The sequence below is a fragment of the Paroedura picta genome, chromosome 7, assembly GCF_049243985.1.
Source record: "Paroedura picta isolate Pp20150507F chromosome 7, Ppicta_v3.0, whole genome shotgun sequence".
Taxonomy (NCBI): domain Eukaryota; kingdom Metazoa; phylum Chordata; class Lepidosauria; order Squamata; family Gekkonidae; genus Paroedura; species Paroedura picta.
Genome location: NC_135375.1, coordinates 11,926,859 through 11,954,794, shown reverse-complemented (window position 1 = coordinate 11,954,794; position 27,936 = coordinate 11,926,859). Strand labels below are relative to the sequence as shown.

The 27,936-nt window shown below is 50.4% G+C and overlaps 1 protein-coding gene across 1 annotated transcript; it reads right to left on the bottom strand.

Moving 5' to 3' along the window:
* Positions 1–1,406: 1,406 nt before the first annotated feature.
* LOC143842071 (elongation factor 2-like) lies at positions 1,407–25,753 on the bottom strand. Its single transcript, XM_077346723.1, has 15 exons — positions 25,551–25,753; positions 19,435–19,649; positions 17,526–17,707; positions 14,994–15,205; positions 13,675–13,856; positions 12,533–12,638; positions 12,298–12,411; positions 11,388–11,526; positions 10,058–10,253; positions 9,493–9,751; positions 7,619–7,726; positions 6,812–7,165; positions 5,277–5,459; positions 3,280–3,412; positions 1,407–1,761 (listed from the first exon to the last, which is right to left on the bottom strand). Exons 1-15 carry the CDS (start codon positions 25,551–25,553, stop codon positions 1,568–1,570), a joined length of 2,580 nt encoding a protein of 859 aa, XP_077202838.1. The 5' UTR covers positions 25,554–25,753; the 3' UTR covers positions 1,407–1,567.
* Between the last annotated feature and the right edge of the window lie 2,183 nt (positions 25,754–27,936).

Sequence of the window (27,936 nt, the reverse complement as noted above, 5' to 3'; positions counted from 1 at the left end):
GTGGCCGCCCATCCAGGCACTAACCAGGGCTGACCTGGCTAACTTCTGAAATCGAACGAGAGCAGGCTAATCTGGGCCGTCCCAACTAGGGCTCCATTCCCTTCCAGTGGCAAAAATCACCATCCAGTTTTGTGGCAAAGTCTGAGCAACTGCACACAACCCTGCCAAATGGGCATTCTATCCCTCCCGTGTCCCGTACACCTGTCAGCAGGAAGAACAAGGGGCACCTCCTTCAGAAGGCAGGCCAGCATCCGGCAGCAAAGCCCCTTCTGCGGGTCAAGTTGCTTCAGCCCTCCCTTGTCATCCTCAAGAGATCTACAGAAGCTGCCTCCTGAGCTTAAACCTCTGCAATTCAGGAGACCGATCAGCAAGCACCAGTGGGAGTTCTGAGCAGCCCACGGGAGAAAACAGCGGGTCCTCCACAGGAGCAGACAAGATGCTGGTTGCTGTGACAACTATTCATCTGGCAAGTAGCAACTTTGGTCAGCCAAAAGGGTTTCTCTTTCCCACGTTTAGGGTGTGTGGGGGGGGGGGAAGAGGGTGTTGTCAAATTGCAGCCAAGTTAATGGTGACTTCCTGGGGTTTTCAAGGCAAGAGTAACAGAGGTTGTTTGCCATTGCCTGTCTTGCACTTGGTGGTCTCTCATCCAAAGGGTAACGAGGGCCAACCCTGCTTATCTCCATAGATCTGGCTAGCCTGGGTCATCCAGGCCAAAGCAAGAGAGGACCTGAGATGGTTTGCCATTGCCTGCCTCTGTGAAACAGCCCGGGGCTTCCTTGGTGGTCTCTCATCTCCCAGGCTTAGCTTCTGAGGTCAGGTTAGCAGTGTCTATACAGTGACACTGGGGATGCAACGGAGTAGCTAGGTAGCCTGACCACCTGAGAGCCAGTTTGGTGTAGTAGTTAGGAGTGCGGGCTTCTAGTCTGGCATGCCGGGTTCGATTCTGCACTCCCCCACCTGCAGCCAGCTGGGTGACCTTGGGCTCGCCACGGCACTGATAAAGCTGTTCTGACCGAGCAGTGATATCAGGGCTCTCTCAGCCTCACCCACCCCACAGGGTGTCTGTTGTGGGGAGAGGAAGGGAAGGCGACTGTAAGCCGCCTTGAGCCTCCTTCGGGTAGAGAAAAGCGGCATATAAGAACCAACTCTTCTTCTTCAGTAATGTCAGAGCTCTCTCAGCCTCACCCACCTCACAGGGTGTCTGTTGTGGGGAGAGGAAAGGGAAGGTGATTGGAAGCCACTTTGAGCCCTCCTTTGGGAGAGAAAAGCGGCATCTAAGAACCAACTCTTCTTCTTCCTCTTCTTCTGTGCTAGGGTAGCTGGATCCACCCTCTGCGGCTCTCCTGTCGAGAAAGAGATCCGTTATCGCCTAGGTGTGTAGCAGAAACAAGCACCGGCCACTTGAGTAGCTTAACACATAGTTTTATTTCTGGTTGGGTGAACATGACATAATTGCTAGATGCTGGCTGGCTTGCGTTTCCGGGTTCCTCCTTCCTCCTGGCTGCGCGAAGCAATCCGACCCCGTGGTGATGGTGGATCCCGCCCGGGGGCCTGGCCTCGGCTGCCGTTACAGTTTGTCCAAGAAGTTGTCCAGGGGCGGGATGCCCTCCTTCAAGCCTTTGCGCTTGCGCGTCTCAGCCACCACTTGAAAAGGGCGCGAGTTGGCGTCGTAAGGGTCTCCGGGCAAGATCTGCCAGTGATCAAAGACGCACTGGGGGAAGGCCTGGCCCCCCGTGTTGGACCTCAAGTCGGCGGTGAAACCTAGGCCGGGAGAAAGGGGTCTTGGTGAGGGAATGTGCCCTCTCAAAGCGGTCTGTCAGATGGACAGAGTTCCAGAAGCCCAAAACGAGAACAGCAAGAATCGGAGGTGGCTAAACTGTAGCTCTCCAGATGTCTGTGGACTACAGTCCCCAAGAGCCCCTGCCAGCAGCAGCTCATGGGAATTGTAGTCTATGGACCTTGGGAGAGCCAGTATGGCCATACCTGAGCTCGACTGTATCTCGCTGCCCGATTTACAAACTAACTTTCACAACTACATCAGGCAAATCCCTACCCCCAAAAGTTTCCATTTATAGTAAAGTGCCGTTGTTTGGTGAGCTGATTGTTCTTTTCCTCTTATACCATCTTGTTCTTTGGTGTCCTACCCGTAGCCTCACCACTTAACTCTCCCTGTGCTTCCCCCCTGTTCTTGGGTACTGTCGTACCATGAGAAATTTCTGTGACTGAATCACAGGCAGACTGCTGCAAGCGTCTTGGAAAAGCAGGGGCTATGACTACTTCCCCCTAGCTGTTTTCTATTAGGGAAGTTTGGTTCACTGTAAAACCTGTTGAACGTTTAACATGAGTTACGATCAAGTTAGTTCTGGGGAGAGACCCTGGCTCAGCGGCAGAGCCTCTGCTTGGCATGCAGAAGGCCCCGGGTTCAATCCCCGGCATCTCCAGTTTAAAGCATCTGGCTGTTGGTGAGACCTTGGAGAGCTGCTGCTGGTCTGAGAAGACAATACTGGCTGTGATGGATCAGGGGTCTGATTCAGTAAAAGGCAGCTTCACGTGTCCAAGTTATTTTGGGCACAGGAGAAATTATTTGTTTTTCGTTGGATTTGGGTAGTGCCCAAGGCCGCCTTCTGTTTCCCTGTGGGTGTAAACCCCAGACATTCACTGCTTGGTGTTCTGCAATGGGCTCAGGCTTCTATTTTTAAAAAATGCCTAATAAAGACAGACTCCTCCGATGAATCCGTTGAACACTAAGACCGAAAGGCTGCATCCTCACCCACGTGTCTGGCAACCAAGTGCGCTAAACTATTTTTCCAAATCCTCCTACTCTAAATGGGCCTTGGGCCAGCCCAAAGGAAGACCCCCGGAAACAGGGTCTTCCCTGGGGCCAGGATTCCTTTATCCCTGTTCCTCCCCTCGCTGACCCGGGCTGAGGGAAGCCCCTTCGCAGGAGGAAGGGCGTTGAGGACCGTGTGCCCACAAGCAGTCCTTGGCTCAGTTGGAACAAAACAGGCCCCTGGATTTATTTAGGCTGCGGAGTCCTGTTCGAGATGGCTTACAATCACATAAGCACTTCCTAGATTGATCCCTTTTTCCACCAACTGCATCTTAAGTTTCATTCCCTTTTGACCCTTCTGCAAACTCTAGATCTGAAGAGTTGGTCACTAGTCCAGAGAGCCTGTGCTCCAACTCTGAGGAGCCACAAAGCATTGTTTGAGGGGGGAAACGAAAAACCCTAGAGCAGAAGCCCACGTCTTCCGTTTCAGGCCCCGTGAGACCTCTTACCGAAGGATTCATTGACGGGCAGGAAGGCCTTGACCACAAACATGGGGGTCCCGGCGACTTGGGACTCTTCGAAGACATGGCCACGTTTCCGGTTCAGGACCCCGTAGATGCCTCCGACCACTTGCTCCGGGCACTGGGGAGGAAAAGCAAAGAGTTGGGATTGTTCCTGTCGGTTCTGAGGCAGGGCACGGCATCCTCTCCCAGGCGTGGGTTTTAGCTATCGGCTGACCCCAGCTAGTGCTGTCTTGAGAGACTGCAGAAGCTAAGCTAAGCAGAGCTGGCCCTGGCTAGCACTTGGCTAGGAGGCCTCCAAGAAAATGCAGGGCCACCACGCGGAGGCAGGGGAGGATGGCAAGCTACCTGTGAAAACCCTACAGGGGCTGTCATGTTGCAACTTGACAGCGCTTCCGGGTGATATGACATAAAGCATGAGTTTTGCTAGTTAGCGATAGTCCTGACTCCTTCCCATTTTTATCTATTTCATTCAAGCCGTACTTTTCTCAATGGGGATCCAAAGGAGCTGACAACGCTCTCCTCCAATTTACCCTAACGACAACCCCCATGAAGTGGGTCAGCCCCAATGTCGCTCTTCGGTTCCATGTACCCTTCCCCTCCCAGTGGGGACACAGAGCAAGCGTACAGGGTTCTGCTCTTGAAGGCAGAAAAGTGATCGAAATCGGGGTAAAGTTACTCCTTGTGGATGTTCTCCACCCTGGCTTTCAATGACTGCTCAGTAACTTCTACCCATTTTGTTGGCTTTTTGAGTTTTGGAAATGCAGAAGCAGAAAACGTATGAAATGGTTCACATCTTTGAAAAGTGTGGGTGTTCCCACAGGCCGATGCTGAGCAAGTAACCAAAGGGTGTTTTCATTTTCAAAACTGGGAGGCCAGCTCGAAATGGAAAGAGGTTTGTGTCAGCTCTGCAGCGTGTGAAAAGGTACCTGGACTCAGATCTGCTACCCCAATTCACTAGAACAAAGGCGGCAGACAAGGATTTGTGAGCCCACTCTCAGCTTGAAAGGTAAGGTTTCCCTGAGGTACAGCCCCTCCCCACTAGCCAGCTGAAGGCCAGGAGGGGATCAGACTGCTACTGGTCAAGACTGGTAACAAAACCTCATGTGGTCCTCCCATCCACTGTGGCCGTCCTGGTGCAGGAAAGGAAATTCCCAGAAGCCTTTGCCACTCAAGCTACAGTAAGATGACATGAAAAAAGTAAGGTTCGCAATAGAATATCAAGAGAAAAACAAGGAACCCATCCAAGGCAATATTCTTGTTCTAACAATGTATCTTGAATTTAATATAATTTTTATATACATGAAGAGACAACCATAACGGTTTCTAGATAATTCACTATCTTCAGTGGTTGAGTCCTCCAATATAAGACTGTTGTAACAATATTATTATTATTATTATTATTATTATTAATTTATTTCCCGCCTCTCCCGATAGGCTCGAGGCGGGTCACAACAACTAACCCCATTAAAATTCCCATTAAAACATCAATCTACTAACATGACGGCTAAAAATCCCATCCCTCCCCCAATTATTAAGAGGTGAAGAGGAAAGGATAGGGGAGTAGCGTACACTCCAACTCCTAGGGGGCGGAGCGATGTCCCTGATTCGCTGACCCCAGCCTCAACCATAGACCTGGTGAAAGAGCTCCGTTTTACAGTGAAAGTCAGTGTGGAAAAATCCTACAGCATGTCATTATATTAGTGTTTTAATATCAATAGGCCGATGGCTCAAAGGTATCGGGGAATATTAGTCAAAGACCATTCCACAAATTGAATGTATATTGTTAGAACAAGAATATTGCCTTGGATAGGTTCCTTGTTCTTCTGCTGGTACTCAAGCGACAGTGAGCAGGCTGACAACTGAGGGAACTAAGAATCTTTGAGAACGCCTGACCCCGAACCCCGCAAAGACAGCCAGCTAACCCATTCCGTTTACTGCTGAGCCCAACTCCCCCCCCCCCCCCCCCGGCCCAAGTTACATACCTGAATCTCTACAAGGTAGATGGGTTCCATCAGTCGGGGCTGAGCCGTCAGGGCCGAGGCATAAAGGACCCTTCTCGCCGTGGGGATGATCTGCCCCCCACCACGATGGATGGCATCTGCGTGGAGGGTGACGTCGTGGATGTCAAAACGGACCCCCCGCATGTTTTCCTCGCAAAGGACGCCCTGCAAAACAAGGACAGCTTGAGACTGCCAGCACCGTGTGGTTGCCCTTCGGTGGAGATGAAACGGAAACGGCTTTGTGGAGCGGGAAGGCCTCACTCTGTTACGGCATTAGCAAGTTTACCGAAAATTCAAGGACGAGTATTCGCAGCCACCCAAGTGAGGACTACGAGTGTAGAACTGAAAGGAACTTATTATTTAAAACAGTTGCTAGTTGCTTTTCTACCTTGGGGAGTTCACAATGTAAGTAATACAAAAGCATGATTTAAAATTACAATTAGGACTGCCCATATAAAAAACTGAAATTAGCCAAATGCAGTCCTAAAGAGCATCGTCTTCGTTTAGCTACTGTAGCCTGAAAGGGGGGGGGGACACCCCACTGATATCGTGAAGGTGCCCCTACAAAGGCCCTGTCTTTCGTACCCCTCAGACTGGGTTTTTTTTGGTTGATGGGGACAGTCAGGAGAGCCCCTCCTAGTGACCTTCATAGCAAGGGCAGGAATTCATGGGAGAAGACTCAAGCCTTTAAAGGCTAAAAACAAGACAGTGAATGGTAACTGCCATAGCATCAGGGTCACATCCAAATGTTCCCAGCTGTTTTTAGGGAAATGGCCAATCCAGGGCCGAACACATCTGCCATACTGGGCTGGGACCATCGAATCCTCTTAGGTGGCCGAGGGCTCACCCAAAAGTGACCTCAGAGGCTGTCAGTCATTGCAGCCTACCCTCCGCCTCAACCCTGGGGAAGGGCAGACAGTGCATAGCCTCAGGAAGAACGTAGGAGGAAAGCAGGCAGCAATAGTGTCAGGAATCAGGCAGAAGTCAGCCAGCAAAGTCTGTGATAAAGGAACTTTCAAGATCTCAGGCAGAGCGAAGATCCAAAGGAAAGTCTTTATTAAACAGAACAATAAAAAAAGGCTATTATGTGCCGAGATTCGATGAACAAACGTCTTGGCAGAGACAAGGATTCAATAGACACTAGGGAATACTTATAGGGGGGATCAATCATGGGAGGGGGCATGAGGGATCAGGGTGGCTAGAAAGGTACATTTGCAAAAGAGTTACAAAAGTTTCCAGCAGAGCCAGATGGCCCAGCTTTGATCTAAACCGGTACTCCTGTTGAGTCTCCAGTAAGACTGGCTGGGTCACAAGAAAGCGAGGGAGATAAGGGAACCCTGTTGAGGGCAGTTTTGGAATGCAGAGACGCCCAGGAACCAGCAAAGGGATTTATGGCTTTATGACAACTGTCCTGGAGGAGACCGGGAGAACACTATCAGAGGAGGGAGCATGAACCAGGGCTCATGACAAATAGTCTGGAGGTACACAAAACACCTACAGAACAATGTCCGACTTACCTCTTTGGTTGCCCACTGGAACCCAGCCACCACGCTGTCTTTGATTTCATTGAGGTACTGGACGCCCTTGGTGATGTCCACCAGGATATTGGGCCCTGTCCCATCGGGGCCGAAGCACCAGATCTTCCGGGCTTCGGACACGTCCCACTCGTACTTCTCCGCCAGGTACCGAGCCCGCTGCTTCAGCTCTTGGCGGGAGCTGACGTCTCCCTTGTCGATATCTTCCGCCAACCCATCGGGGAAGGGGCGGGCTTTCATGTACAGCCGGTTATGCTTGTTGGGGGATTTAGACAAGCACATCTGGCTCGACTCTTCGCACACGGTTTCTCGGTAAGAGACAACCGGGTCTGATTTCTGCAAATGTGACAAAGGATTCATCAATAAACATATTGCCTCTTGCATGTTTACTGCACCAAGAGTCACCTTGGTGTAGTGGTTAGGAGTGTGGACTTCTAATCTGGCATGCCAGGTTCGATTCTGCACTCCCCCACATGCATCCAGCTGGGTGACCTTGGGCTCGCCACGGCACTGATAAAGCTGTTCTGACCGAGCAGTGATAGCAGGGCTCTCTCAGCCTCACCCACCTCACGGGGTGTCTGTTGTGGGGAGAGGAAGGGAAGGCGAATGTAAGCCACTTTGAGACTCCTTTGGGTAGAGAAGCAGCATATAAGAATCCTTGGGATTACTCGTTCGGCACAGAAACGGACCTGATTATTCAATTCTCCTTTTAGATCCGTTGTTCTGATGGCCTCTGGAGCTGCCCACCTCCCCCGACCTGCCCGCCCGCAGAGGGCTCCGTTTCTTCACCTTGATGGGGATGCAGGCGTGGTCCTCTTCCAAATCTTTGAGGCAGATTTCTAGATGCAGCTCGCCAGCCCCGGCAATGATGTGTTCCCCGGATTCCTCAATGATACACTAGAGGGCAGGAGAAAGCGGTTAACGGAGCTCTCCCGGGATCGTGTCCCCCCAGGCTGTCAGAATCAGAACATTACGGCAAACCGTTCATCCACACACTGCCCAAGCTCTGAAACCCCCTTCCCAAACTGCCGTGCAGACGTCATCACGGGGAAAGCAAATGTCATTTTAGACAGCGTTTGCACAGGCCTTTCCCCAGCAACACAACCGTGTGCAAAAATACAAAACTCTGCGGTTCTATCCCTCGCGTCCTGATGAACGGATTAAGGCTAGCAGGACGGACCCCATCATGGAACTGCAACACAGGCAACGTCACAGGTCGCATTGAGAAGGCTGCAGGATGAAATGTGCTTCTGTTAACAGACACGGGGCTTTTATACAGTGTTTGACTCAAAAGCTTCAGAAATAGGAAAGGCAGCCCTGACTGGGATTTGCTGAATTTTTTACTGAGCTCACAGATTGCATGGAAATTATTTGGGGTGGGAGTGTGAGAATGCGGGGGCAAAAGCACCTCCGTGCCTATCCGCCTTCTCCAACATGGAGGGTAAAACCTGATAGCAGGCTCTCAGACGGTCGCTTGCAACCGGATCCAGGTGTTCCCTTGCTTTTCTCACCGAATTTCCCAGGAAAGCAAAAATGACAGGGCGTTCCCATCATCCCCTTTATCCCGAGCCCTTACGGACAGGCAGGGTCAAAAGATAAAAACAAGCTCAAGCTAAGCAAAACGGCTTTTATATAAACCTAATTTCCAAATGGTCTGTCTTCAGGAAAACGATGCCCGACAATTAAAATGTAAAAACGGCGCTTTGCTTAAGCTTCACTCCCGTTCGGAGAGCGGAACCTTTACGTTCACGGCAAACAGGGACCCTGCACCATCTGTCTACATTTACTCAACTGGAGTAAACTGGAGTGCCAGAGATGTAATGATTTGGCAGTAAATGGCTCCTGCATCCACTGGATGTGGCTTCTGGCAGTGGTCTGTGGCCCAGGGTGGCCTTCTGAAGGCCGTCTTGACTCCCTGAAGCACTCCCATAAACCCCTGACAATCGGTCTCCCCACTTATGACCCTCCTTTTAGTAAATGTCAGAGTGACAGATTTGCTCTTGCAAAGTGTGGATATACTAAATCTCAAGGATCTCGTGGAGAATTTTGATGAACCCACAGATTTCCCCCCATCGTGCTATGCTCGGGGGGGGGGGGTCCTCTGCCCCCCAGGACTAGCATTTGTGTTGATATCTGTCTTTGGCCTTCCCTCCGCAATCCCTCCTTCCTAACCAACATTTTATATTTTGCATACATTTTTTAAAACGTTTTAATATGGTTTGTTCAGGAGGGAGTGTTATTTTAATGGCATTACAATGTCTTCAGTCATGGACGCTTTAAATTCTTAGCTGTCCCAGTGGACTTTACAAGAGATTAATTTGGTAAATGAATGGAACAAATAAGCTCAGGGGATGTTTCAGGCTATGGTGGGAGACCTGCTCCGTAGCTGGAAAACTCATTCCGTCGACGGAAACCTTTTGCAGGATCCAAGCCCGGGCACCCCCGCCCAATCTGCAAGAGGCACTAAGCCAGCAGTGCAAATTCACTTCAGCTTTAGGTTACGATCTCTGGCCGAACCCTAAAAAAAACTTCCAGTTCACTTCAGCTACGCGGCATGCCGGCAAGCGCTGTTAGCCACGAGGACCGTGCCGAAATCTCCCGTGTGGAGCGGCGCCACTGCAAACCAACCGTTCCCACTGCAAAGGGTACAAGCGGCCACTCACCTGGACCATAGGGTCAGACTTGGCGAGACGCTTTAGACCTTCCACTAGCTTTGGTAGGTCGGCGGGGTTTTTGGCCTCCACTGCCACACGCACCACCGGGCTAACACTAAATTTCATCACTCTCATGTTGTGGGCGTGCTCAAAGGTGGTAATGGTGCCCGTCTTCACCAAAAACTGGTCGACACCCACCAGGCCAACAATGTTGCCACAAGGGACATCCTCGATGGGCTCAACATAGCGACCCATCATCAAAATGGTTCTACAAAGACAGAGGATGGGGAACAGTCCTTGAACATCGGCTCTCTTTATCACCGGAAGTAGCTTTTTTCTCATTTAACCTTTTAAATAGAAAAAAATGTTCTCCCATACCTTTCGGTTACTGGTTTTCTGATGGCTCTGCCTCCCCCAAAAAAGAGCAGGGAGGGGGCGATCTTATTTTAATAAAAGAGTGAGAGAGACAATATCTCCAATCAGTTCCCCTCCCCTCTCCCAGCAAAGCAAAGAGAGTTCCATAATGGTACGGTGGCATGCACTCGTGTTCCAAACACGAGGAATAGCCAGCTACCTTTGAATGGGTTTCAGGTAGAGATCCTCCTTCTTTCCTGGGGTGTAGTTTGGACCCATTATGCGCACTTTCTGGCCGGTGGAGACGATGCCTGAGAAGACGCGGCCGAAGGCGTAGAAACGGCCTTTGTCGGACGTGGGCACCATTTTGGAGATGTACATCATCAGAGGGCCCTTGGGGTCACAGTTCTTAACGCCTGCAAGGAAAGGAGGAGAGTCAGCACAGGTGGAGATTCTTAAAGCTTAGCTGTTCCAGTTTTGCCTTCCTCTTTAACCTAAATAAAATAGCGGGATAGCATCCCTTGACTGGGTGCCCTGTCAGAATTCAGGCCTAGTTAACGGAAGGAACCAAACAGAAAAATGTGTTTCTTGCGTATCCACTTATACGGATCAGAACGATGGACCTTTCAACGTGCTCTGCTCTGCCCACTGTCAGGATTCACTCCTTATTTAGAAGTAGAAGAGTTGTTTTTTATATGCCACTTTTCTCTACCAAAAGGAGTCTCAAAGTGGCTTACATTCACCTTCCCTTCCTCTCCCCACAACAGACACCCTGTCAGGGATGTGAGGCTGAGAGAGCCCTGAGATTACTGAAGAAGAAGAAGAGTTGGTTCTTATATGCCGCTTTTCTCTACCCGAAGGAGTCTCAAAGCGGCTTACTGTCACCTTCCTTTTCCTCTCCCCACAACAGACACCTTGTGAGATAGTAATACCAGGGCTAAGTTAAGCAGGATTGGTACTTGGATGGGAGGCCACCAAGAAAAGCTCTACAGAGGAATGCACTGGCAAACCACATCTACTTCTGACTTGCCTTGAAAGCCCATGGCTGCGGTCGCCATGAGTCTAAGCTAAGAAGGGTTGGTCCTTGGGACACCACCAAGAAAGGCTCTACACAGGAAGGCAATGGCCGACCACCTCTGCCTCTCACTCGCCTTGAAAGCCATGGCTAAGGTCATCATAAGTCTAAATTAAACGGTTTTGGTAGCTGGGAGGTAGACCTCCAAAGATGGCTCTGCAGAAGAAGACAATGGCAACCCACCTCTGCCCTTCACTTGCCATGAAAGCATCGTGCTGCCATAACTCTGAACTATGCGGCGCTGGTACATGGAGGGGAGACCACCAAGGAAGACTGCACAAGAAGACAATGGGCCAGTCTCTTTTGCTTCCCCTTTGTTGGGAAAGCCCTCTCCTGGGGTCGCCAGAATTCAGTGGCAATTTGATGACCCTTATGTACGCATACAACGACAGTTTGGGGAAGTCTTAGAGAGCCGAGTCAGAGTTCAAGGGGGTCTCTAGAGCAACCCCGGTTCTGCTTCGTTTTCTCGTCTTACCCATGGCGGCTTCATCGTCAGGAGGCCCCTCGTACAAAAGTTCACAGCGGTATTTCTGCGCCGTGACAGGGGAAGGCAGGTGGATGGTGATCATCTGCAGCAACGCATCTCCAGCGGGCAGCCAGCGACGCATGACGGCCTGGGAAGCACAGAGGGCCTTGCCTGAGCTACTGAGAAATCGTTTGGATCCCTGAACTGGTGGGGGAAACAGAACGTGTCCCCAAAGCCAGCCCTTGCTGCCTGAACGTACAAAGAGGAGGCCTTCCCCAGCCCTGCTGTGTTGGAAAAGGAACTGGATCACCTTCTCCCACAAACCGGGGTTGGTCCAGAGGAAAATGGTGTGGGGTTTGGAGACCAAGATGGATGAGAAAAAGGGGGTGGGGAGCTTGGTCTGTTTAGCCTGGAGAGAACACGACTAAGAGGTGATATGATGACCATCTTCAAATACTTAAAGGGCTGTCATAGAGAAGATGGAGCAGAGTTGTTTTCTGTTGCCCCAGAGGGTCAGAGCAGAACCAATGGGCTGAAATTAATGCAAAAGAATTTTCGGCTAAACATCCGGAAGAAGTTCCTGACGGTTAGAGCGCTTCCTCAGTGGAACAGACTTCCTCGGGAAGTGGTGGGTTCTCTTTCTTTGGAAGTTTTTAAGCAGAGGCTAGAGAGTTATTGGACAGAAATGCTGATTCTGTGGATTTAGGCAGACTGTGAGTGGGTGGGCAGAAGGACTGTGTCTGAGCTTGGCTCTTGTGGCCCTTTCTTGCATTCTGAAGGGGGCTAGACGAGATGAGCCTGAAGGTTCCTTCCAACTCTCTGATTATATGAGAATGCAAATGTTCCCACTGGGAGGGAAACACGAGTTTGCTGGAAGGGGGGGGGGGGGTATGCGAGCAGGGAAAGTGTCCCCGAGTACCTTGAGAAGTGGCTTCCCTTCCTTCTCTCGATCTTCAGCATCCAGCTTGATGTCCAGTTTCTCGATCAGCTTGGAGGCCTCCTCCTTCTTGAAGTTCATAATGGCGTCAAAGACCTGCAGGGGAGAGAAACGGGAGCTTTTATTTGCGGACGGGTGCCCTGCACGGTATCATCCACGCGCAGTCCAGAGCTGAGCGCTGAAAGCCAAACGGAGAGAGGGTGGAGGATGGCTCTACCTTAAAAATGGGGTCCAGGATGAGTTGGCAGAACGTCCGGGGCAATTTCTTTCCGTCGGGAGCGTTTACGGACTTGCTGAATTTGCCAGCTGCTGGGTCGAAGTACCTGCAATAAAAATTGCAAGTCTTTTACATCGGGATTTGGAGGAACTGGGAAAGATGCGGGCTCTCGCAATGGCTTCTTCCTGTGGTCCCCAACGCTTGTCATCCGGTGGGCACCTTTGGAAGTCTGACACAGCATGGTCGGCCCAGCCACAACTGTGCTGCTGCAGGAGGCAGAGCTAGCCTCAAAATGGCCGCCCCAGCTGGCCAACCATCGCACGATGAAGATCTGCGTGTTGTGGTGGCAGCTGCTGCCAGAGCAATGGCTTTAAAATTCTGCACAGCCACTCAAACCTCCAATGGCCAATCAGAAGCCTTGCTGGGCAAAAGCCCCAACTGGCTCTGCCCACCTTTAAAAGCCCTTGATGGGAGCCAAGAAACACAACTGTGAGCACCACAGTGCCCCAGGACACCACGTTGGGGGCCCCCTGGCCTATCTGGTTCAATTTAGTCAATCCATTTGTAAAAGAAAGCAGGTCGTTCTCCATCTTATTTATTTATTTCTTCATTCCTTCGATTTGTATCCCGCCACTCCCCAATGGGCTCGTGGCGGGTAACATGGTCTTAAAACCTCATTAAAACACTCCCATTAAAAGACTTAAAAATCCATAACATGGCAGATGATCTCCCAACCTAGTTCCCCATCCCAACTAGAGGCGTTGAGAGCTCCCTCTGACATCCTTGCGCTTATCAATTTACAGGCCTAGAAGGAAACTTAATAGGCTATAATTCCCTCAGGCAGAATGCTTTTCTGCTCTTTCGGCAAGTGATTAATTTGTTACCATGACGTCCCACTGTCCTCCCCAGCTGGGACCCAAATACCTACTTCTCTTGTTCTTGGTATAATCCTCACAACAATCTTATGAGGTAGGTGAGGCAGGCATTGTGTGTTGACTGCTGCGAGGTCACCTAGCTAGCTTTCGCTGTGGATCTGGGCTTTGAACTTGGGCCTCCTAACTCTCTGCAGCACACGGGTGCCACCGAACACACGGATACGCAGCACCTGACTGTCCACGCTCCCAGCGTGCGCCGCAACTCACTTGTCTCCCCACAGCTTCTTCATCATGTCTTCCACCTTCTTTGCTCTTTCCGCCGCCGAGAGCTGCGTCTTCTCTCCTTTGGCAGCAAATTTGGCCACGTACATCTCGGCAAACTGCTTCAGCGTGAAAGCCCAGCCGTGAAGGCCGGAGCCGAAGCCCACGGTGCCGATGACCGGATCGATCTGTAACGGGAGGAGAATTAGCTGATCTGTGAGGCTAAAACGTATTTGCTTGGAAGCACGCGGACCGCCAAAGAGACAAATAAGCGGGCTCTCAATCAAATCCAGCCAGAATGCTCCCTAGAAGCTAAAATGGCGGAGGCTATTTAATGGGAACAGTGGCTTGCCTCATTGCCTTTTCCCCGTGGCCCAGTCTTGTCTGCTCTGACTGGCTGCAGTTCTCAATCATAGAATCAATCATAGAATCATAGAGTTGGAAGGGGCCATACAGGCCATCTAGTCCAACCCCCTGCTCAACGCAGGATCAGCCCTAAGCATCTTAAAGCATCCAAGAAAAGTGTGTATCCAACCTTTGCTTGAAGACTGCCAGTGAGGGGGAGCTCACCACCTCCTTAGGCAGCCCATCCCACCGCTGAACTAGACTCCTAGAATCCTAGAGTGGGAAGGGGCCATACAGGCCATCTAGTCCCACCCCCTACTCAATGCAGGATCAGCCTCAAGCATCCAGGAGAAGGATCTGTCCAGCCCCTGCTTGAAGACGGCCAGTGAGGGGGAGCTCCCTGCCTCCTTAGGCAGCCCCTTCCACTGCTGAACTAGACTCCTAGAATCCTAAAGTTGGAAGGAGCCATACAGGCCATCTAGTCCAACCCCCTGCTCAACGCAGGATCAGCCCAAAGCATCCAAGAAAAGTGTGTATCCAACCTTTGCTTGAAGACTGCCAGTGAGGGGGAGCTCACCACCTCCTTAGGCAGCCTATTCCACTGCTGAACTACTCTGACTGTAGTTCACTGCTGAACTACTCTGACTTCTCCAAGGCCTCAGGCCTGTTCCTGCTTTAATGGCTGGACTTCCAAGCTGAGCAATGCTGGGTACAACTGCTCAGTGAAGACGGCATTCAGGACCTTTTGGAACAGGCCAAACTAACTCCTGGAGCTACTTCTTTACGATAATCCCGCCCCAGCAACTTCAATACAGGCTCTGACGAGTGGGGTTTATAATAACTATATTTCACTTTTGTATGCGGCTCTTCCCTGTCTGGCTCAGAAGATTAAAAACAATCTGCGTTCGAAGCCTCGTCCCTCGCCCGTCCACCATTTTAACTCCCAGATCCGCTGCGATTGGAACGTAAGTCGTCTTTACCATAATATTACCCATGGGTCCCGTTTCCCCCTCTCCGTAAGTGGAAATGATCACGTTGACGTTTTCCACAATGCGCTGGAAGGTCTGGTAAAGCTCCTCCGGCTCCAGTTGCAGCTCCAGCAGGGCCCGGTCCATCTTGTTCATCATCAGCACCGGCTTGATGCGCTCGGCGATCGCCTGGCGGAGGACGGTCTCTGTCTGCACGCAAACCCCTAGGAGAGAAAGCGGGGAGCCAACGTTTTCCGGACTGCTCCTGAAAGAGAGCCCTTTGCAGAAATGTTCGCGGAAAGTTCAACGGGATCTGAACACAATGGAAAAACGGGCAAATGAGAACAAGATGCAATTTAATAGAGATAAGTGTAAAGTTCTGCATCTGGGTCAGAAAAATGAAAAGCATGCCTACTAGATGGGGGATACGCTTCTAGGTAGCACTGTGTGTGAACGAGACCTTGGGGTACTTGTGGATTGTAAACTAAACATGAGCAGGCAGTGTGATGCAGCGGTAAAAAAGGCGAATGCCATTTTGGGCTGTATCAACAGGGGCATCACATCAAAATCACAAGATGTCATAGTCCCATTGTATGCGGCACTGGTCAGACCACACCTGGAGTACTGTGTGCAGTTCTGGAGGCCTCACTTCAAGAAGGACATAGATAAAATTGAAAGGGTACAGAGGAGAGCGACGAAGATGATCTGGGGACAAGGGACCAAGCCCTATGAAGATAGGTTGAGGGACTTGGGAATGTTCAGCCTGGAGAAAAGGAGGTTGAGAGGGGACATGATAGCCCTCTTTAAGTATTTGAAAGGTTGTCACTTGGAGGAGGGCAGGATGCTGTTTCTGTTGGCTGCAGAGGAGAGGACATGCAGTAATGGGTTTAAACTTCAAGTACAACGATGTAGGCTAGATATCAGGGAAAAAATGTTTCAAAGTCAGAGTAGTTCAGCAGTGGAATAGGCTGCCTAAGGAGGTGGTGAGCTCCCCCTCACTGGCAGTCTTCAAGCAAAGGTTGGATCCACACTTTTCTTGGATGCTTTAGGATGCTTAGGGCTAATCCTGCGTTGAGCTGGGGGTTGGACTAGATGCCCTGTATGGCCCCTTCCAACTCTATGATTCTATGATTCAAATTTACAGACAAAGATGGCTGTAGTCTGCTGAAATCTCACCTTATATATATGTAATTGAGACAATGCTGCTGTTGCATAACTTATTCCAAAGCCCTGACCAGGGCGATTCTGATATGCCCCAACACCCAACCCATAAAAATAGATTCAGAGGTTTCAAGGTCGTTTCTGTGAAGATCAAGACCAGAAACGTGCACAGCATCTAAGCGCTAAAAGTCTCAGAACACTCTACGACATTATTTTTATTTAATTTATTTATGATTACACTTTGACGCCAAGTGTCGAAGAATTGAGGCTTTTGAACTCTGGTGCTGGAGAAGATTCTTGCGAGTCCCTTGGACTGCAAGGCGAACAAACCGGTCAGTCCTAGAGGAGATCAGCCCTGACTGCTCCTTAGAAGGCCAGATCCTGAAGATGAAACTCAAATACTTTGGCCACCTCATGAGAAGGAAGGACTCCCTGGAGAAGAGCCTAATGCTGGGAGCGATCGAGGGCAAAAGAAGAAGGGGACGACAGAGAATGAGGTGGCTGGATGGAGTCACTGAAGCAGTCGGTGCAAACTTAAATGGACTCCGGGGAATGGTAGAGGACAGGAAGGCCTGGAGGATCATTGTCCATGGGGTCGCAATGGGTCAGACACGACTTCGCACCTAACAACACACTGATAAAACTGTTCTGACCGGGCAGATATCAGGGCTCTCTCAGCCTCACCCACCTAACAGGGTGTCTGTTGTGGGGAGAGGAATGGGAAGGCGACTGTAAGCCGCTTTGAGCCTCCTTTGGGTAGGGAAAAGCGGCACATAAGAACCAACTCTTCGTCGTCTTCTTCTTCTTTTAGGCTGCTGCACCCATTTAAAAAACCCGCCAACACACAGCGAATAAACACGGCCAAATCCTCCCTCCCCTCAATCTATATAGCCTCCAGGGATGTTGTGATAGGGGAGCCTCTGGGGAGGGGTGGGATCGGCTCTCAGCCTGGCCTCAACCAATTATATCCCTTTCCTCTTTTATACTGCCTGTCCTCCAAAGAAACTCCAGGTGACAATTTGACCTCACGACAACCCCCGAGGCAGAGCAGTGAGTTGGCCAAGACTGTCCAGTGAGCTTCAGAACTGGAAGATGGACTCGACCCCTGGGCCGTCACAGCCGTACTTGTCGGTAGTCTCTTAATCGATACTAAATCACACTCCCGTATCTAGCACAAATGAAGAATCTGAGTCAACAACTGTTACTGATTGCAAACTTGTGAGATGTCAATGGCAGAGAACATGTTTCCAGTTCCAGGAATGCTCGTGGCTGGCTACGCTCACCCTCAAGCTCTCTAAATAGCCTTCCAAGACTTGCTGGCAGCCTCCCAAACAAGAGGCATCCTCCGATGCAGCTGCAGCTGCCAGGGCTGAGCACGCTTACCTGAAACGCAGTCGACAACAACAAGAGCACCGTCGGTGACACGAAGGGCAGCCGTGACCTCGGAAGAGAAATCCACGTGCCCGGGGGAGTCGATTAAATTAATGAGGAAGCCAGCGCCGTCTTTGGACTGCTTGATGAAGGCTAAGTCGTTTTCGGAGAGTTCGTAGTACAGAGAAATGGCCCTGTATGAGAGGGGAAGATTCCCCCACCCCCAGTACAATAGTTATTCTGGTGAAAGTTCTAGCATGTTCCCTATGTCAGGCTTGAGACAGGTCTGGATCCACCGTACCTGAGGGACTGCTTTAACTTCCTGTGCCCTTCACAGGGCTCTTTGCTCTGCGAGTCTGAATAGGTTAGTGATCACTGGCCGACGTGAGGTACACCTGGCCTCAGCCAGGGCCAGGGCCTTTTCAATCCTGGCCTGTGTCTGGTAGAATCCGCTCCCGGAAGAGCCAAAGGCCCTGGCAGAGCTATCACAGTTCTGTAGGGCCGGTAAGACGGAGCTCTTCCAACAGGTCTTTTGGTTGTCCCATGCGGTCTCTCCCCTAACCATCCATCCCTCTGTTTTTTTCAAACACCTGCCCTGAGACTGGGGATTGGGATGAGATTTTTATAGGGGATTCTTCCAAGATGAAATGGGCTTGTTTTGTCATTTTATTATGTTTTATTACCGATAACGTTGTAAATCGCCAAAAGCCGTTCTGGAAGCTATGCAGCAGGATCACAGAACTGACGCAGAAGCAAATGAAGACGGACGGGAAAGCAGGTCTACTGAGAGGCGGATAAGTGGGATTTGTTTATTTATTTATTACTTTTTAATTTATTTCCCGCCACTCCCTTGCGGCTCACAGTGTCTTAAAACCTCATTAAAACCCCATTAAAAGACATAAAAGCACTCCTAACATGGCGGAAAAAGATAAAAACCCAGCTCCCACCCCCACTACTAGCGGGGAGGAGAAGGAGGTCCCAATGATGTTTACTTCAAGACCCCGGAGGGGGGGGGGCGTGTAGATCTATCTTGCCAACCCTAGCCTCAACCATAAACCTGGCAGAAGAGTTTTACAGGCCCCGCGGAATGTTGAAAGATCCCGCAGGGCCCGCAGCTCTCCCGGGAGCTCATTCCACCAGGTTGGGGCCAGGACCGAGAAGGGGCTGGCACCAGTCAAGGCCAGGCGTGCTTCCCTGGGGCCGGGAACGACCAGTAAATTTTCACTCCCAGAGCCCAAGGCCCTGCGGGGGGGGGGGGGGCGTTAGGGCGATAGGCGGGTTATATTTGGGTTAATCCAGCTGAGATAACAGGACTTATTTCCCAACAGGTCAAAAGGGTCGATATTGGGAGTTCTGCTCTTACTGACCCTGAAACATCATCCAACGCCACCTGCTGCCCTCCTGCATACCATCCTCCTTTCTCACAAGCCACCTAACAGCTCTGGGTTACCCCATTACACTGGGATGTATAGATTTCCTTGTATTAGCCATGGGCCACCACAATACAGTCACGTGGCCGCAGTACACAAAAACAGGATAAAATAAAGGTTAACTTCTAAAATCACGACTAAAAATTGGCTAAAATACAGCGCCAAGATTAACATTGCTGGAACAACCCAATTTGTTTACATCGTTAGACCTAATCTTAGCGGCAAGAGCCAAAAGGGCAACTCTGTTGGAGATATGCAGGTCGGTATCTGATAGCAAGGGGATTAAGCGCTCCGATTTCATTGTGTCCCTAGCAGTGGGCAGAGATTTCTTAATGAATTTCGTTTTTGGGTCGTCCATTCCACTGAGCTGTACACTGATTGCGCCAGAATATACCAAAGGAACCTTGCTGAAGCCTGCCCATTTAAAACACTCAACCTTTCGTCTGGTAGCGCATCCGGAAAGACCCGACATGCTATTAAATGACACTCACGTCGACTTTATGGTGATGCACCTTTCCTGCTCGTCTTTCCGCGTGTCGGTAAATCGGGTTTCACCCGCTCTGGCTGAAGCGATGATGCCCGCTTTGCACACCAGCGAGTCCGTGAGGGTCGACTTCCCGTGGTCAACGTGGGCGATCACGGACATGTTCCTGATATTGGACTTCTTGTCCATGATCGCTCGGATCTGGTCTACCGTGAAGTTCACCTGGAAGAAAATTAGTGGTTTGACTAATGCACACAGATGGATTTTTGTCACAGCATGCTGAGGCAGGAGCACTTCCGTGGAATTAAGGAGAGATGCTGAAATGAAGAACTGGCTGATGCAGGTGAGTCACCGCGTTGGAGTGAAGCAACAGAACAAACTTTGTGTCCAGCAGCACCTCAAAGACCAACATGAAGTAGCTGAAGAATTGTTCAGGCATGCAAAAATTAGACTCCTAGAATCCTAGAGTTGGAAGGGGCCATACAGGCCATCTAGTCCAACCCCCTGCTCTACGCAGGATGAGCCCTAAGCATCCTATGCCCAGAAGTAAACCTTGTTGGTCTTAAAGGTGTCACTGGATTCAAACTTTGTTCTGAACATACTCCAAAGTCCCACAAGCACCTTTGGTGGAGGAAAGTGCTGCTAAATCACAGCTGACTTACGGCAACCTCACGGGGCTTTCACAGTGAGCGGAGGTCACTTGGCATTGCCTGCCTTTGCGTACAAACCTTGGATTTCCCTCGTGGTCTCCCCTCCAAGTGCTAACCAGGGCTGACCCTGCTGAGCTTTCAAAACCTGGTGAGATCAAACTAACCAGGTCAGGGTTTTCACACATTTGCCAGTGTCCGTCACTGTCAGTACAAGTTTCTATTTATTAATATTGCATGTCCACAAATTTCATTAGCCAAGGTGAGCACCCTCGAACGTGTGAAATGAAGCATGACGGGGAGACCCTCCCCATCCGGCACAGACTCACCTCGGCATCTGGCTGGCCTTCAGAGGTTGCTCTGGGCTTCCAAAATGGGCCCCAAAAGGGCACTCCTCACCTCTCCTTGGCAGACACGGAAACAAACTTGCATTTTCAGAGCAGTGACTCTGCCCTAGCTAGGCCTCCCTGCTGACCAATGTGCTGCCATTTTAGAATCTTCTAGGCCAGTGGTCCCCAACCTTTTTATCACTGGGGACCGGTCAACGCTTGACAATTTTACTGAGGCCCGGGGGGGGGGGGTAGTCTTTTCCTGAGGATTGTCGCCGCCACTGCCTGAGCCCCTGCTCCACTTGCTTTCCCGCGGCGCCCATGATTTCCCGCCACCCGCTGGGGGGCGCTGCCAGCAGCAGCTTCGCAGTGCCACGCCGAGGGGAAGCCCCAGCCATGGCAGGCGCTGGAGAGCACCAAAGGTGAGCCGGAGGCAGAGTCGTAGGGCAGCCCCCGAGGTAGCAGCTGGGGAGGAGGAGGAGGAGCTGCGGCACGGTACTGACTGATCCTCGAACCGGGACCGGTCCCTGGACCGGGGGTTGGGGACCACTGTTCTAGGCCACTTTTTAAGCAGTATGAAGCCGGAAGAAGTGAGTTGGGACTCATGGAAGCTCCTCCCCGTCACCAAATTTGTCAATCTCTAAGGCAGGCTTTCTCAACCTGGGGTTTCTTGATGGCCCAGGAAGGGTTCCCCAAATGGGTGGGAGTTAATTGTCTATATATTTTGTCAATTTCTTAAGCATTTATCAGGTGATGTGACCATATATGGTCATGTCGACCTGCCCCCTCCCCAAAGGCCAATGATGGGCCTGCAGGGGGTGGGAAGGGGAGGGCCCCCAAGTGGGCGTGTCCACAGCTCTGCTTCCCCACCATATTCTGCACGATTGCACCACTTCTGGGGTTTCTCGAAGCCTGGAGAATGTTTCAGGGGTTTCTCAATGAGGAAAAAATTGAGACAAGCTGTTCTAAGTATTTTTGCTCTTTTCTACTGAAGGAGTAAGCTGTTACTCATGACAGCTCCTCCCTTGCCACAAATTGTGTAAATCTTGAAGGTGCCCTGGACTCTGGCTCTTTTCCACTGCCACAGACGGACTTACATGGCTCTCCATCTTACTCTAAGCCTGCCTTGTGTCTCTTAGAGACACGTTTATCTTCCTACACTGGCTAGGAGGCCCCATCTTATCACCTTTCGAATGTCGGTTGCTTGTTATAAGAGAACCACCACCCCAGGCACACCCTATGAGAACACACAGCATCTAAGGTTCAGATAGGACTCAAAGGAGGTCTGTCCTGTCTTATGTATCAGGGACATTAGCAACACGTACAGAACATGTAATTACATGTCCTTGGCAATGTGTTATGGCACTGGGGGACGGTTGTTTGAAGTATGGTATAAGATTTCCAAAATTATGTCAATGGCCAGCCTCTTCTGATCCTGAGGAGCTTCTGTGGGCCAGACTATCTAGACCAGTGGTTCTCAACCTGGGGGTCGGGACCCCTTTGGAGGTCGAACGACTCTTTCATAGGGGTTGGGGCAGGGCAAGCAGCTTGGCCAGAGGGGCACCATCCACACAACAGCCTTGCGGGGTAGATCGAGATAGAGCGTTCATCTGTCTGGAGCAGCGGAAAAGAGCAAGATCGGCATGGTGGGACAAGAGGCAGAGCTGAACTGAGAAACCCCAGAAGAAAAAAACAATTTATGAACAATGGATCTTCACGCCATTGATCAGTTTCGGTTAAATTTCTCTGAAAGAACCCTTGCGTAATTTTATGGTTGGGGGTCACCACGACATGAGGAACTGTATTAAAGGCTCAAGGCATTAAGACGGTTGAGAACCACTGGTCTAGAAACTGCAAAGACTGTTAGTTGTATCCTGTGTCTGGTCCTCAGGGGAGCCTGTTTGTTGTTCTCTGGTCTCTGTAAGGCTGCTCACTGTAAGTTGCTCACTGCATCTGTCTATTGCTGAGTACATGGTGCTCTGAGATCTTGCTTTTGTGAACCTCTGGGCAGGTGGGAAGCTTGCGAGAGCTCTCTCAATTGGGCACGGTTGTGCTCCAACACACACACACACCCCTCTGACAGAGGCAGCTTGCAGTGTGATCTCAGAGTGTGAATCCTCCTCCACAGACTGACTACTCGACTTTGATACAGTGTTATCTTGTAGAACTACATGATGTTGTTGTGAAAGGCCTAAGTCCCTGAATAGCTGCTGCCAGCCTGAGCAGACAATTCTGACCTTGATGAACCAAGCCGGTAGCCGTGTTGGTTTGAAGTATCACAACAAAATTTGAGTCCAACCGCACCTTTAAGACCAACAAAGGTTTATTCTAGGTGCGGAACCCTCCCCTTGAATAAATCTTTGTTGGTCTTAAAGTTGGTAATAGACTCAAATCTTGATGGACCAAGGTCGCTTAGTGAGCTGGCTTTTCTGTGCTCATGTAGCTGTTTCTTTCCAAATAATATACTTTGTTACAAAATTTGTTTCCCTGTTTCAGCTTCTGCTTCTTCCTAGGCTGAGATACATGTGCCGAGATGGTCTCAGGAGCCTCAACCGTTCTGCTTGTAGGAAACCAAACCATTGAAACATTTAAACTTGCCTCCAAAGTCTAATTTTATCATTGTAAGTGATGCCTCTCACATTGCTGAAGCAGCAAGATAAGTGGAGGTTTGAGAGGGAAGGAAGTTTTTCATATACTCCACTTCTTCCCCAAAATTTCTGGTTTTCTTCTGTCGATATAAACTTTTGGGGAACTTTTACATATCTAGCTTCATGCCCACGGTCATGGTTTGCTTTACGTTGGCTCCAAGCACACCTGAGGTTCAGTGTAACAATAAGACAGAAGCACCTTTAAAACCAACCAAGTTTTATTCTGGGTAGAAGCTTTTCCATATGAAATGCCGGGGATTGAACTTGGCATCTTCTGAATCAAACCTTTGGTCAGGGTCTCAGAATTTGGACTTTCACATCACATGGTCCTTTGAATTGGAGATGGCGGGGATTGAACCTGGAACCTTCTGCATGCCCAGCAGAGGTTTTGCCAATGAGCCATGGTATTTTCATCCCTTTCCAGGCAAACTGTCCCAGCAACAGCCAGCTCAGTCACTGTGTGTGCAGATTTAGCAGCCATACGCAGAGAGTTCTGCAGGGTATGCCTCAGAGTCAAGATGCATGGGATCAGGCTACGTGAATGAAAGCCGGGAAGTCCCTGGTTCAAATCTCACCACAAATGTGATCCTCATGGAGCCTTAAGGTGCCCCCTTTCTATGAGCACTACAGGTGTCATTACAGACTGCTCTGAAAGGGAACTACTGAAAGAACATACGACAAGAAGAAAGAAGACAAAAAAGAGTTGGCTCATATGCCACTTTTCTCTACCCAAACGAGTCTCAAAGAGGCTTACATTCGCCTTCCTTTTCCTCTCCCCACGACAGACACCCTGTGAGGTGGGTGAGGCTGAGAGAGCCCTGAGATTACTGAAGAAGAGTTGGTTCTTCTATGCCGCTTTTCTCTACCCAAAGGAGTCTCAAAGCAGCTTACAGTCGCCTTCCCTTTCCTCTCCACACAACAGAAGAACCTGGCTGAATTCCCCGCTCCTCTACATGCAGCCAGCTGGGTGACCTTGAGCTATTCATAGTTCTCTTAGAGCTGTTCTCAGAGCAGTTCTTTTATAGTTCTCTATCTCACAGGGTGTCTATTGAGGGGAGAGGATAGGAAAAGTGTAAGCCAGCCAGGAAGTCCTTTGGGTAGTGAAAAGCAGGATATATTTTTTTAAAAAACAACTCTTTTCTTCCATTTTCCCTGTTGATGCACACAGAACTGTGGCAGTGCATCTCTGAACATGGTTCATCCTCCTGCTATTTAAAGCCGGCAAGGAGGAGACAGCAACCCTACCCCACACACATACACACACACACACAAAATACATATCGCTCATACACATACTCATGCAGAGACCTGCAGTACATAGACATCTCTGTAGGACAGAAACCATTCAGGTATGCGTTTCTAAAAAATCCCATCTTTTCCTTCCTCTATTTTAAATTCTGCTGCTCCTTAATTATTCCCCCCCCCTCCCAAAGAGTCTCAATTGATTTCCTGGCACCAACCCAGCCCGCTGCCATAATTATGCACCTCTGTATTCATGTGCATGCACAGCATGTGCGAGAATATAAACACAAGCCACGCAGCCCATTGCTGCCTGGATAACAGAGGGAGGACGGAGGATAAGGAACGTCCCCATTTTAAAGAGCATTTTGGGGTAAAACGAAGGACGATCGGAGGGAGGGTGAACATAGCTCTCTCTCTCTCCCTCCCCCCCCCCCCCCAGACCCGCTTCCCAGATGCAGGAATGCAATAGCTCAGCCAAAGGGGAAGGGTGGGTTACAGAAATAAAGTTGTTATTATTATTTAGTTGCATGCCGAATACAAACCACATCCAACATCCACCTTTCTGGCTTCCCTACAAATCCCCGCCAGATATGGCAATGGGTACCGCTTTGAAGCTCTCACCAGCAAGGGGAGCTTGTTTCACTTGAGATTCTTTTACAGATTATAATAATAAATTCCTGGCAACCCGCTGGCAATCTGAAAGACAGCGGATCTGCGTTCGCCATTTCTCCGCTCGCGACGGCTGTCAAAGCCACCATGATGCAGGTGGCCCGAAGGGGGAGAGAGAGAGAATCCCGCCCACCCCTCTCATCAAACGCCATGTCACGGATTCCTATATATAAATCAATAAAGGATCAAACCAAAGAGGGTTATTAGGGGGGATGGGAGGAACCAAAGCCAAAGCTTTCCCCCTGGTTCATGCGGCATGCCAAGGTGCTTCAGAGGGGCAATGCCCCTGTTTCTCCCCCCCCCCATGCCACCTATTCTAGGTGTGGGGCAGCGACCTCGGCCCCCAAGTGACAGGTGCCCTGGAAAGGGGGGGGGGCTGGCGGGGGGAAATGGCGGCGGCGCCTCCCCTCCCCCACCCGCCCAGGGAGCGCCTGGCCTGAAAATGGTGGTTGCGGGAGAGGGGGCCGCTTAGAAGAGGAGGGGTCCTGCGCCCCCGGAGGGCGTCGGCGCCCCGAAATGGGGCCGGGGGCTGAGGGCCGGGGCTCCCCGCTGGGGGTCCCGCGCCTTTCCCCCGGGGGGATCGCTCACCATTTTGGCGGATGGCTCTGGATCGTCCCGTTCCCCCACCCAGGAATCACCGCGGCCGCCTCAGCCGAGACCGAGGAGGACTGGAAGCCGAGCGAGGACGACGGAGGCGGCGGGAAAGAGCGGGCGCCCCTCGGAGGCAGGGGGCGCTCTAGGCTCCCGGCTCGCGTCGGTGGTCCGCCGCCTCTGTGAGGGGAGCGGGGAAAGGGGCGGGGCCCGGGGGTTGCCATGGCGGCCGAGCCGCGCCGTCCTCCGCGGCCTGATGCTGTCTTCGGTGCTGAAGAAGACACGTGTTGTTCTTAAGACGCGTGCAAACTAGTATAAGTCTTAATACGCATTGCACGCGTTTTAAATGCCCGCGTTTCGCACGCGTGACACCGATATATGTAATAAATATAATTTAAATTTGATGTAAATGATAAGAAAAATAAAACGTGGGTCCCCCTGCCCAGTAGGAAAGCGTTTTCCTCTTAGGGTTGCAAGCTGGAGGCTGGGAAATACTTGGGAGATCTTTGGAAGGGTCTGATGCCGTAGAGTTCACCTTTCAAAGTGGCCATTCTCTCCAGGGGATCTGGTCTTCGTTGCCTGGAGATCAGCTGCAATCCCAGGAAATCTCCAGGCACCACCTGGGGATTGGCAACCCTATCTCCTCCACCTGTTGCCTCTTCTGTTTGTTTAACTCTTAGCAATGGCCCAACTTTTTGTTTGTTACGGGTTTATTTATTTATATTTATCTTTATTTATATTTATTCCACGCCACTCCTGAAGCCGGCTCGTGGCGGGTCACAAGAGTCCATAAAACCATTTAAAACCCCCATAAAAGGACATAAAAACACCATTACAATCACAAACTTAGATAAGATAAACATGGTGAGATATTTAAAAAAAACCACCACCACCCCACCCTAACTACTCAAGGGGATAAACAAGAAGGGGGTCTGAATAATTAATAGCACTAACTATTTAATGTAAATTTTAAATTAATAGCACTAACAATACGATGGAATAAAATAGAATAGAATGGGATGGAATAGAAGGGGGGGAACCTCTTGATCTTCCGCACCGCCCCCCGGCCTCAACCATAAACCTGGCGGAAGAGCTCCATCTTGCAGGTCCTGCAGAATGCTGAAATATCTTTAGAGAGGGAAATTCCTGGAGAATGTGTGGAAGGGTAGTCAAACTGCGGCCCTCCTGATGTCCATGGACTACAATTCCCAGGAGCCCCCGCCAGCAAACACTGGCATCTGGAGGGCCGCAGTTTGACTACCCTGGAATCTGGGTTGAGTTGCCAACCTCAAGCCAGTGGCTGGAGATCTCCCATGATTACAATTGATCTCCAGGTGACAGAGTTCACTTCACCTGGAGAAAGTGGCTGCTTTGGATGTTGGACTCTGGCATTTTGCCCCAAACTCTGCCCTCAGGCTCCATCTCCCAACATCTCCAGATATTTCTGAGCTCGAAATTGGCAACATTAAGCCTGGAGAAGGGAATTGGGAGAGAACTGGGTGGGGAGAGAACTCAGTGTAGTATGATGCTTATAAAGTTCACCCTCCAAAGTAGCTGCTTTCTCCAGACGAACTGACTGATCCCTGTCATCTGGATTTTCAGGAGGTTGGCATCCCTAAGCCAATGAAACACAACCAAGAGTTCTGTGGGGCCTCAAAGGCTAATAAGTTTATTTTGAGATCAATGTTGGGTACTTCTGCTTCAGATTCAGGAAGCAATTACCTAAGTGGCCATATAAAACCAAAGGTATGTGGCAGAATGAGTCCACAGAAATTGGGATGCTTTAGAAGCTTGTGCAGTGTTGTTTTTTTGTGGCTGCCTTTCTAAGTCCGAGTCAAGTGATCATAACTTGGGTTGCCAGGGATGTCAGCCTCCTGGTGTAACCGGGGGATTCCCCAAATTTCAGACTACAGAGTTCCATTCCCCTGGAGAAAGTGGATGCTTTGAAAGGTAGATTCTGTGGCATTGTACTCCACTGAGGTTCTTGCTTTCCTCAGACTTCACCTCCAAATGTCCAGAATTCAACTCTTTCCTGCCGACTTCCCACCCTCCCAGTTTATGATTAGTCTTGTCCTCTGTCCATTCATTAGATGCAGCCAGGTCCTGATTTCCTGACATGCCAGGTATCAAGAAACAGAAGCATGAAAACCAAAATTTAGTGGAAGGAATAGGGATGCCAGCTCTGGGTTAGGAAATACCATGATATTTGGAGGGTGGAGCTTGAGGCGGGTGGGTTTTGGGGAAGGAAGAGACTTCAATGGGGTATAACGTCATAGAGTCCACCTTCCACAGTGACCTGATCTCTTTTGACTCCCTGGAAGTTTGCAAGCCTAGGAAAGGAAGGTTTCAAGAGCAAAAAGTCATGGTGAGATTCATGGAACCC